The sequence below is a fragment of the Antechinus flavipes genome, chromosome 1 (assembly GCF_016432865.1).
Source record: "Antechinus flavipes isolate AdamAnt ecotype Samford, QLD, Australia chromosome 1, AdamAnt_v2, whole genome shotgun sequence".
NCBI classification, from domain to species: Eukaryota; Metazoa; Chordata; class Mammalia; order Dasyuromorphia; family Dasyuridae; genus Antechinus; species Antechinus flavipes.
This window is the reverse complement of record NC_067398.1, coordinates 45,894,483-45,906,643: the sequence shown is the minus strand read 5'-3', so window position 1 is coordinate 45,906,643 and position 12,161 is coordinate 45,894,483. Positions and strand designations below refer to the sequence as shown.

The 12,161-nt window shown below is 35.5% G+C and overlaps 1 protein-coding gene across 6 annotated transcripts in view; it reads right to left on the bottom strand.

Annotated features, from left to right (window-relative positions):
• GRM7 (glutamate metabotropic receptor 7) overlaps positions 1 to 12,161 on the bottom strand; it is a 1,037,525-nt gene that overhangs the window by 558,349 nt on the left and 467,015 nt on the right. For all 6 annotated transcript variants that reach the window (XR_007951116.1, XR_007951117.1, XM_051981322.1 and 3 more), the window contains exons 3-4: positions 4,855 to 4,996; positions 3,746 to 3,900 (exon numbers count right to left, since the gene is read on the bottom strand). Coding sequence is in view for 4 of the 6 variants with exons in the window: in XM_051981322.1 (XP_051837282.1) it covers positions 3,746 to 3,900; positions 4,855 to 4,996 (297 nt within the window). In the remaining 2 variants the exon portion in view is untranslated. The remainder of the gene's footprint in view (positions 1 to 3,745; positions 3,901 to 4,854; positions 4,997 to 12,161) is intronic.

Here is a 12,161-nt window from a genome sequence, read left to right as displayed (position 1 = left end):
GTGCTTTGTAAATGTTTATCAGTTGGTCACAATATGGCAAAGGTGTCCATAAAACAAACAAACAAAAAAAGCAAGCAATGAAAAAGGTTAAAAACCCCTTTGTGTGAAGGGAAAGATGAAGAAGAGCCAAGATTTCTTATATCTAACTTTTTAAAATTTTCATACATTGGAAATATACTCATCTAGGACTTTTAGACATGAGACCATTTCTAGGAGATAATATAGTATAGTAGAAACAACTCCAGATTTGAAGTCAAGAGACTTGGCTCCAAATTCTGATTCTGCCATTCGGTACCTGACAGATGTTGGATAATTCACTTCTCTTCCCTAGAACTTAATAAAATTAAAGGAGGGGCAGGGACATTAAACTAAATAATTGCTAAGGTCTCTTCAAATTCCAAATCTTTTGCCATCTAACTTACTTCATCTCTTGGAGAAAAAGGCATTACTTCACTTTACCTATGAAACAAACCATATGAACCTTGGTTTCCTCATTTGTTACAATGAATGAGACGGGCTGAGCCACACAGCCCCAAGGTCCTACCTTAAAATCTGGGTCTAGATATAGTAGACAAAGTGAAGAGCTTGGAGTCCAGAAGAGTTGAATTCAGACTTTAGTGCCTGTATTTCTTAGACCTTGAGCAAGGCATTTCAGGTTGTTTTTTCACCCATAAAGTGAGAATGATAACACTGACAACAGAATTTCAAGGAAATTAATGAAAAACAATATTGCAAATGAAGATGGCCTAGCTTTGCCAAACCTAAAACTATATTATAAAGCTGTGGTCGTGAAAACTATTTGGTACTGGCTAAGAAATAGATCATTTTGATTATTTTAAGTTAAAAAGTTTTTGTACAAACAAAACTAATGTAGATAAGATTAGAAGGGAAGCAATAAACTGGGAAAACATTTTTAGAGTCAAAGGTTCTGATAAAGGCCTCATTTCCAAAATATGTAAAGAATTGGTTCAAATTTATAAGAATTTAAGCTGTTCTCCAGTTGATAAATGGTCAAAAGATACGAACAGACAATTTTCAGATGAAGAAATAAAAACAATTCCCAATCGTGAAAAAGTGCTCTAAATCACTATTGATCAGAGAAATGCAAATTAAGATAGTTCTAAGGTACCACTATACACTGCTCAGATTGGCTAAGATGACAGGAAAACATAATGATGAATGTTGGAGAAGATGTGGGGAAAACTGGGACCCTAATACATTGTTGATGGAATTGTGAACTGATCCAACCATTCTGGAAAGCAATTTGGATCTATGCCCTAAGAGCTATCAAAAGGTGTATACCCTTTGATCCAGCAGTGTTTCTACTGGGCTTATATCCTCAAAGAGATCTTAAAGGAGGGAAAGGGATTCACATGTGTAAAATGTTTGCAGCAGTCCTTTTTGTAGTGGAAAGAAAATGGAAACTGAGTGGATACCCATCAGTTGGAGAATGACTGAATAAGTTATGGATATGAATGTTATAGAATATGATTGTTTTATAAGAAATGATCAGCAAATGATTTCAGAGAGGCCTGGAGATTTACATGAACTGATGCTAAGTAAAATGAGCAGAACCAGGAGATCACTGTATACAACAACAACAAGATAATTACTATGATCAAATCTGATGGCTCTTTTCAACAATGAGATGATTCAGGTCAGTTTCAATGATCTTGTGATGAAGAGAACCATCTAAACCTAGACAGAGTATTGTGGGAACTGAGCGTGGATCACAACATAGCATTTTCACTGTTGTTGTTTGCTTGCATTTTATTTTCTCATTTTTTTTCTTTTTGATTTGATTTTTCTTATGCAGCAAGATAATTATATAAATATGTATACATATATTGGATTTAACATGTTTTAACATATATTGAATTACTCGCTATCTAGGGGAAGAGGTAAGGGAGAAGGCAGGGAAAATTTGCAACATAAGGTTTTGCAAGGGCTAATGTTGAAAAATTATCCATTCATATGTTTTGAAATTAAAAAGCTTTAATTAAAAAAAGAAAAAAAATAGCACTGACCTCAGCAGGATTGTTGTAAAGGTGAAAAAAGAAAAAAATGATAAGAATCCTAACAATGATGATGATGACAATAGCTACTACTTATACAGAGCTTTAAAATTTGCAAAACATTTAGCTTTGATAATTCATGTTATACTCACAACAAACCTGTGCAACAGTTGCTATTACTATCCACATTTTACAGCTGAAAAAACTAAGATACAGAGTTTTTATATGACATCCAAAATCATAGACTTAGTAAATATCTGAGACAATGATTAAAACTCAGTTTTTCTTTACTATCAGTTGCAGGCTTTGTCTACCGAGCTGCCTAGTTATTGAGACTTAGCATTTACAAATTGCTTTGCAAATGTGAAAGTATCACATAAAGCTTCAATATTATTATTGCTGCTGTTTTTGTCAGAGTTGTGATCATCATCATCATTGTCACATGATCTTACATGACTTCAGAGATGTCTTCTTACTTTAGAGAAAGGAATCTGAACCTGGAGTTGATGGCTTAAAAAACCAATCTGATAATTCCATTTTATGACAATTGGTTTTATTTGTAATCTGGTATATTTTATTTTATGCCTATAAGGCACATTACTGTGAGAAAGGGGGCATAGATTTCACCAGTTTGTGAAATGATTCTATGACACAAAAGGATTAAGAATTCCTATTCTAGAGCCATGATCCTATGAAAATTCAGAAGAAGCTACAGGTAATACAAAAGTGATGAGACAATTTTTTTTTAATCTCAAAAAAATATAAGAAAGAAGCTGAGAAAAATCACCTGAGCTTTCTAAAAGCCTACACAGAACAAGCATCCAGCATTGTGGTAAGAATAATTAATTAGGTGAGAGTGGAGGCAGAGCAAAAAGGAATGCAAATATTTGATTCCCCTTTGAAAGAGAAGCCAGAGCTCATTTTAATGTGTGAAGCATATTTTGGGGAGCCTTTGGAGACGAGGCCTAACAAAAAGAAATACAAAGCTGAGGATCCATGGAGGAGTTCTCTTTCTTTACATAGTGTCTACTTTTGAAAGAACCTTTCTTTTCAAATTAAACCAGAACATAAATTGTAATCAGCAAGTTTTGCTCAGTCAGAAGGATGCCAATTAGATTTCCCTCCATCCTCTTGCTTTTGGAAGGTCCCTGGGGCTGCTGGGAAGGCAGAGGCCTCAATAGCTTACAGAGATGCAAGAAATATTGGCTCCTGAAAGGGGTGATATGCTATGTAATCACAGGCTCACAGGGCTATAAGGGACCTTGAGAGGTAATGGGGAGAAACATTTCCCATAGTTATCCTGCTAGGAAAGTAATGGATAAATTACAAAGGGAATTTATTCTCTCAGATAATGCATTTCACTCATATAGGATTGTGAATGTATTGTTATTTCTCTTCATATTAACTGAAATGCTATACTATCAGAAAACTCCTGTGATATAAGTGAAAAAAGTGCATGTTAATAACTCTACCATTGGGAAAATAATAGAGTTCACTGAAAAGAGGAATATCAACTCAGAGAAGGCACTGGGAAAGGTGTATGACCTCATTTGTGTTTCACAGATATTGGGCTTGAAATGCCGATGAATAAATAATGTATGAGCCATAAAGCCATGGGCTTATACACTTGCCTTTGCCCACATCATACCTAGCAGCCACTGAGAATCACTCCCAGACCCTCTTGGCTCCGATGAAGTGGAAGAACCAGCCCTGAGAAATCCATTTCTTACCTTCTACTGTGGCTCTTTTCGGCTGAATGGTGATGGCTCCTTCAGCTATGTCTTCATGCTGATGTAACGGGTTCACTTTAGAGCCCCAGCTGTCTGATCCAACCCATAGGAAATGTCCCACTTGGTCTGCTCTTTTGGCTGCTGCCAGGATCTGTCTGTGGAGAGTAGAGCACTTGGAGTTAATGGAAAGGGTAGAGAAAAAACATGTGTGCTTTAGTCCAGCCAATCAAATATAACATCTAACTAGTAAGTGTCTGACAAAAACACAGTTTCTACTGCACCATGAAATGCTTAACTGTAAAATACAAATCTGTGCTTCCCTAGAACTTTAATTCAAATGCCTCGTCAAAGAATATCGGGATGATAGATTCATGTTCTAGATTTTATTTTTACATACATATTAAGTGTTATAGGTTTAAACAACTGTTAACTTAATTTTGTCCTTCTTGTTTGTTGAGGTGGAATAGAAGTTTTCTGATGACAAGAAATCTCCCTGTTGTTTTTATATCATCACAGCCTAGCATACAAAGTAGTGATTACTCAGTGTTCAAGGTTTTCATGCAAAGCAAAGCTGCTAAGAGTTGGAACTTTGTGTGTTCTCTCTTAAATCTGAAATGAAAACTTACTCCAATCCTCATAGTGACACAACATTGAATAATTAATCATTCTGTTAACCAATGGTCTCATGTAAATGCTCAAGACTGAACTCCAGTATCAATGTTCAAAAATAATACCATATCTTTATTTATTGTAGCATTTCAAACATTTGTTTTTAAAACATGCTCTTTAACATAAGAGATAAATGTTTTCTAGTTTTTGATTCAAACAGAATCTCCAAAGGGTACTGATCTTTAACTTTTAAAAATGATATAACACAGCACTTCTCTTAACAGAGGTGGGGAGGAGTCCAAAATGAATGATAGCAACCTGCTGTGACTTGCATTGTTTCTTATCATTAAGTATGCAGCTTAGAAAGAATATATTGACTTTGTCAGTATGTTATAATAGCTTTGATCCAATACTCTCTTTTTCTTGCTGGTGTCTTCATCCTGATCTGCCTCCTGAAAGCTGTCACATGCATATTAACAAACTTCATCAGGTATTCTTACTTTATATCCTCATCGTTGGCAAAAATCACCACTGCCCTGGAGTTGGGAGTATCCAAGAGCTGTTTGATAATTCTATCAAAATCAATTGTCTTGTCTTTCCGTTCTTGAGGGATTCTCACTGACTGAGCAATGCAGAGTCCACCTATGAGGAGAGAAAGATAAACAAAGAAAGACATAGATAAAGGGAGAGAGGGAGAGGGAGAGGGAGAGGGAGAGGAGAGGGAGAGGGAGAGGGAGAGGGAGAGAGAAAGGAAAAAAGAGAGAGAGAGAGAGAAAGAAGAGAAGTGTCAATAAAATACTGGGAGAGAAATAATAGTGACAGGGATTAGAATGGTAATAAGAGAAAAAAAAATGTTTTTCCAAATTCCTGATTGACAACAATTCCTCATGGTAACCCCATTGAAGTCATTGGCTATGACACAGGATTCTGAACCATTCTTCCTTGCTTCACAACTTTTTTGTTTCTGCCATATAATCACAAATGTCTCACTGTACTAGGACACATAGATGAAACTGGTTTAGAGGAATGAAGACTGAGGCCAAAGAAGAGGCAATGTGGAAAAGAGCTGGGATTGTGGATAGAATTCACAGAATATAGATAGGTAAGAAGCAGCTTGCAATCATGCCTTCCACAATGGGTGGCCCTGTGACTGTGGCCAAGTAACTTTACACCTTTTTGCTGCAGTGAAATTGTGCTAAAATTCTTGTAGTATTTGTCTCATAGGGTTGTTACCAATATATATCTAAAATAGTTTGAAGATTCCAAAGCACTATAGAAATGTCAGAAAACACATAGGGTGGAGATAGTACCTGTCCTCTTTCAGATGGTCATCTGCTATGCAATTTACAGCAGCAGCAAGTTGCCTAAGGAAAGTGCCTTCCCCTTAGTCACATAAAAAGTTTGGGTAGGAGACTGGCTGAAACTAGAGCTTTCTGACTCTTTGTCCAGCCTGGCTTTCTCTAGACTACAGCATCTGTCTCTTCTAGATCTATCAATCCATTTTTTTTTTTTTTTTTTATGTAGCCAGGGGTAGTATTGTTCAGGTTACATTCATTACAAACAAAGAGAAGTGGTAGTTGATTTCTACCTGTGTCTTAATTGACTGAGGAAATGAAGAAAACTGTCTGGAGAATGTGAAAATGCCTTGAGGTCAGAATGAATTATTTTTTAAACCACGGTATCAAATATAGTTTAATTCAACATAACTATCTCTAGCACCTATAAGTGCCAGACACACATAAGTACCATGGCTAGAAATACAAAAACTGAACAATCTTTGCCATTAAGGGATTTGTTTCTCCTGGTGAAGAGGTAGGGCAAGGTACACACAAAATCTGCAGACCTAGGTAGAATTCCAGAAATCAAGTGATAAAACTAAGGAAGCCATTGTGAAATTTGGTTCCTTCTGGCTATAAATGACTGCCATCTTTGGTCAAATGACCATTACTGCCCCCTCCTACTTATCTCCCCACATATACTTTCTCTCCATAATCTCCCTCTCTTCCTCCTCTCATTTCTTTCCTCCTTTCCTGACATCTTTTCACTTTCCCTTTCCTATCTCCCCTTTTCTTTCCCCCATTCCCCTTTCCCTTTTGTTTCTTTTTATCATTCTCCCCCTTCCTTAGAGCCAGCTATGTAGGTCAGAAAGACCTGAGTTCAAATATATCCTCAAATATTTAATTGGGCAAGACACTTGACCTCCATCTGCCTCTTTTTCTTCAACTGCAAAATGGAGATCCTACTTTATAGCATTGCTATAGGGATCAGATGATTTCATTTGAAAAGTATCTGGCATATAATAGGTCTTTAATAAATGTTTTTTTTTTCCTTTAATTCCCTACTCTCCCATCTTTTTTTCTTTTTCATTCTCTTATTCCCATTTCCTCTAGTTTTTTTTTTTCCTTCTTCTTCCTAGAGTTGCTTTTCTCTTAGATAAGTTGGGGAAAGCCAATTGATCCACACTTAACACTGTATATAGGATAATTTACCTCTCAGACCTGTGCAAGAGGAAGGAATTTATGACCAAAGAAGAACTAGAGATCCTTATTGATCACAAAATAGAAAATTTTAATTATATCAAATTGAAAAGTTTTTGTACAAATAAAACTAATGCAGACAAGATTAGAAGGGAAGCAATAAAGTGGGAAAACATTTTTACAATCAAATGTTCTGATAAAGGCCTCATTTCCAAAATATATAATTGACTCTAATTTATAAGAAATCAAGCCATTCTCCAATTGACAAATGGTCAAATGATATAAACAGACAATTCTCAAAGAAATTGAAACTATTTCTAGCCATATGAAAAGGTTCTCCAAGTCATTATTAATCAGAGAAATGCAAATTAAGACAACTCTGAGATACCACTACACACCTGTCAGACTGGCTAGAATGACAGGGAAAGATAATGCATAATGTTAGAGGGGATGTGGGAAAACAGGGATACAGATACATTGTTGGTGGAATTGTGAATACATCCAGCCATTCTGGAGAGCAATTTGGAACTATGCTCAAAAAGTTATCAAACTGTCCAGCACTGTTACTACTGGGCTTATATCCCAAAGAGATCTTAAAAAAGGGAAAGGGACCTGTATGTGCAAAAATGTTTGTGGCAGCCCTCTTTGTAGTGGCCAGAAACTGGAAACTGAGTGGATGCCCATCAATTGGACAGTGGCTGAATAAATTGTGGTATATGAATATTATGGAATATTATTGTTCTATATGAAATGACCAGCAAAATGATTTCAGAAAGGCCTGGAGAGGCTTACATGAAGTGATGCTGAATGAAATGAGCAGGACCAGGAGATTATTATATACTTCAACAATAATGCTATTTGATGATCAATTCTGATGGATGTGGCCATCTCCAACAATGAGATGAACCAAATCAGTTTCCAATAGAACAGTAATGAACTGAACCAATTACTCCCAGTGAAAGAACTCTGGGAGATGACCATGAATCACTACATAGAATTCCAAATCCCTCTATTTTTGTTTGCCTTCATTTTTGATTTCCTTCACAGGCTAATTGTACATAATTTCAAAGTCTGATTCTTTTTGTACAGCAAATTAACTGTTTGGGCATGTATACATATATTGTATTTAACTTATACTTCAGCATATTTAATATGTATTGGTCAACCTGCCATCTGGGGGAGGGGAAGAGGGGAAGGAGGGGAAAAGTTGGAACAAATAGTCTTGTAATTGTCGATGCTGAAAATTACCCATGCATATAACTTGTAAATAAAAAGCTATAATAATAAAAAAAAAAGTTGGGGAAAGCCAGGCACTCACCCAGCAGGAATAATTACCCAAATCTGGTATTTGGTAAAAAAAAAAAATGCTTCATCCAAGTTGTTTAGGGAACTGGAAAGGAGGTAGGGTAGGGAGAAACTGACATTCTAACAACCCAATTATCTTGTGAGAAAGAGATGGGAATCATGCCCAATCAGAGCAACAGAGAAAAATGTCCTCCATGGAATGAAGACAGCAGGTTCAGCACCATTGGTTCTGAGTTTGAAGAAAGAGAATCCAAATCACCTTCCTCAAACTGCTCAGAGGATGTTTGGGAGAAGAAATGGCTACTTTGCCACCTTCCCAGCAGGAGTAAAAGGAATAATATTGGATAGAAATCCAGCTTCCCATCAGGATTCAATTACAGCTGACTAATTAAGCAAATTATAGTAAACTCCATTTGGTGTGATTAGTAGAAGGGTGTCTTTTGCATATAGATCCAGGATTCTCCCAGTGGCCCACTAGGAGAAATGATTCAGGGAAGGTATGTTGATTGTATAGAAGAGAGAATGTTTCTCCTGCTAATGGGGGCCCACAGGTGGGCCCAATCAAAGATCTCAACCACCAAAAAAAAAAAAAAATCACTATTGGAGGAAGTAATGGTAATGAAAAAAAAGTTTCTAATGACTTATAAGTAAAGACTGACAGAACTGGGAAACGAAGTGGTAGCAGAAGAGAAGAAACATTGCTTTCCTGTCCCTCTTATCATTCTTCTGCTATATAAACAAATTCCATTATCTAGAAGCCTTAGACCAGTACTATCCATATATGCAAATTTAAACTAATTGATTTAAATATAGTTCCTAAGCAAGTATGAGCATTTGAAATGATGTTTAAAGTATTTAACTAAATAGAAATGCATTGTAGTGTGGAAGATTAACAGTAAATCATTAGGTCAAGAAAATCTGGGTCCACATTCCATCCCTGATATACACTGGATGTATGACATTGGACAAGTCAATTTTTCAGTGATCTCATGCAACTCTATAAGTTACAGAGCAATGAGTATGATGGATGTCTGTAAAAATGATTCCTTTATTGAGAGTTCTCTATATGAAAAAAAAACATGGGTCCAAACCAAATTTAATTTTTAAAATATATTTAATTTTAAGGGAATATGACATGACTTGGTATGTGTATGATACCATAGTGCTAATCTTTTCAAAGGGTGAAAGAAAGGGAGAGAATTTGAGACACAATTTTTAAATGAATGCTAATTTTTTACATGTGATTGGAAATATTTTTTAATGAAATAAATAAAAATATTAAAAACATGAAAAAATGTGAGAGGTATATGAAAATCTATTTTCGTAATACATAGCAGTTCATAGCAGCCATTGATATAACACTGAGATTAAAGAAAGTTTTTTAGTGGTTCCCCCAAGGAAATAATGTAGACTTCCAATTCAAGCCAATAAACTTTCATAAAGCTCCTATTATAAATGAGGCACCATGATGGTCACTGAAGAGAATTAAAACAAAACAAAATGCATAAATGCTCCTATCCTCAAAATTGCTTTCCTCTTAGTGGTGAATCATGAAATGTAAACATGAAAGCATGAACATGAAAATTAGAAGAGGAGAAGAAGACCACACCACAAGTAAACATGATGGGGAATTACTTCATGGAGGAGATGATGATTGGTGTGAGCCCTAAAAACAGAGATTTCCAGATTTGGAGAAGAGAAGGATTAGAGCCAGGGTTAGGGTTACAGGTCTGGGGACTGCTGAGGCAAAGGCAAAAGAGATTCAATAGTGGAATTTGGGTGGAATACATTAGTGAACATACAAAGAAGGACGTTCTTTCCTTCCAGTCAATGTCTTTGGTTCATAGCTCAAAAAGAAATTGTATATATAAAGTGTTTTGCAAAACAAAATATTAGATAAACATTAGCTATAATAATATTTATTTTTGATGATGGTTTCTTAATACATTTAAAGGAAAATAACGCAACAACTAGTATTTGATGTGGGCATTTTTCACAGTAACAATGCTTCATATGATCAGTACACTTCTGGTTAGCATTAGGAATTTCTGGCTAACTTTAACAAATAATCCTCAAAGGAAATGTGTTCCAGTGCTCCAGAAAATTTAGCTCTCTTGCCCCTTATTATAATTCCAATCAAAATTTACTGACTTGCCACTGTTAAAAGAAGGCATACTCCTTGGATAATATAATTCCAATCAAAATTTACTGACTTGCCACTGTTAAAAGAAGGCATACTCCTTGGATAATAAAAAAGCCTAGGAAAAATAAACAGACCATGCCATCAACAAACAAAATCTTGTGCCTCAAGATGAAGGAGAATGTCTTAAAATCAACTGTTCACTCTATAATGTTTCAAATTTTGAAAAGCACTTTGCATCCATTATCTCATTTGGGTCTTCAACAACCTTTTGAAGCATACCTTATGTATATTTCTGCCCAGTTTTATAGATGAGAAAACTTAGACTCTAGTTCTGAAAATGACATGATTATGTAACTAGTTAAGCAACAGAACCCAGGATTTCCTGACTCTGAGACTACCATTAAAATAACCCACAAAAATTTGTCACTGATTTGAAAGACTACAGTTATTGTATTAATGAAAATGTTTTCAACTTTTTGGAAATTCTGACAGTTGTAAAAGGACAGGAAAAAAAGAGATTTATTTTTTTTTCTCCTGTCTACTCATAATATCCAAGAATATCTAATGTTAGTTAGAATAAATGTATACATAGGTGATGCCAAACATTGCTTTTTTAAAAAAAATTATTATTATAGCTTATTATTTGGAAGTTATATGCATGGGTAATTTTATAGCATCGACAATTGCCAAACCTTTTGTTCCAATTTTTCCCTCCATCCCCTCCCCCAGATGGCAGATTGACCAATACATGTTAAATATGTTAAAGTATAAATTAAATACAATACAATATAAGTATACATTTCCAAACAGTTATTTTGCTGTACAAAAAAATCGGACTTTGAAATAGTGTACTATTAGCCTGTGAAGGAAATAAAAAATGCAGGCGGGCAGAAATATAGGCATTGGGAATTTGATGTAATGGCTCATCTCCCAGAGTTCTTTCTCTGAGTATAGCTGGTTCAATTCATTACTGCTCTATTGGAACTGATTTGGTTCATCTCATTGTTGGAGGTGGCCATGTCCATCAGAATTGATCATCATATAGTACTGTTGTTGAGGTAGATGATGATCTCCTTGTTCTCTTCACTTCACTCAGCATCAGTTCATGTAAGTCTCTCCAGGCCTTTCTGAAATCATCCTATTGGTCATTTCTTACTGAACAATAATATTCCATAATATTCATATACCACAATTTATTCAGCCATTCTCTAATGGATGGGCATCCACTCAGTTTCCAGCTTCTGGCTACTACAAAGAGACCTGCCATAAACATTCTTGCACATATAGGTCCCTTTCCCTTCTTTAAGATTTATTTGGATATAAGCCCAGTAGTAACACTGCTGGATCAAAGGGTATACACAGTTTGATAATTGCCAAACATTGTTAATATGGAAAATACATTCACCAAGAAGTAGCTGCCAGGTTATTTTCCTTTAAATGTGTTAAAAAAAATAGTCCACAATCTTAAATTTGCATTCCAATCTATGATTGGTAGTAGGATTCAGAGGATTCAGTCCTTTATTCAATTTTGTGTATATCATAACCCTTATTATGTTCTCTTTATTAAAGGACCCAATCTCAAGGTAGACATTCTTGCTTTTCTCTAACATCTCATTATAATGCCTGGCCACTGTACCTAGCAAAGATTCTAGTATTGGCTGGCTTTGGCAGAATTTCAACCTACCATTCCCAGCCCATTCCTTCCCCACCCTCTAAATCCCAGTTTCTTAAATTTTGGTTCATGACCCCATATGATATCTCAAAACTGAATGTGGGGGGTGACAAATTACTGATAATAAATCAGTAGTGTTTTATTTGTATACTTATTTTATTTATCTATATACCAGGGTCATCTAAGAATTTCTCAGGGGAAAAAGGTTAC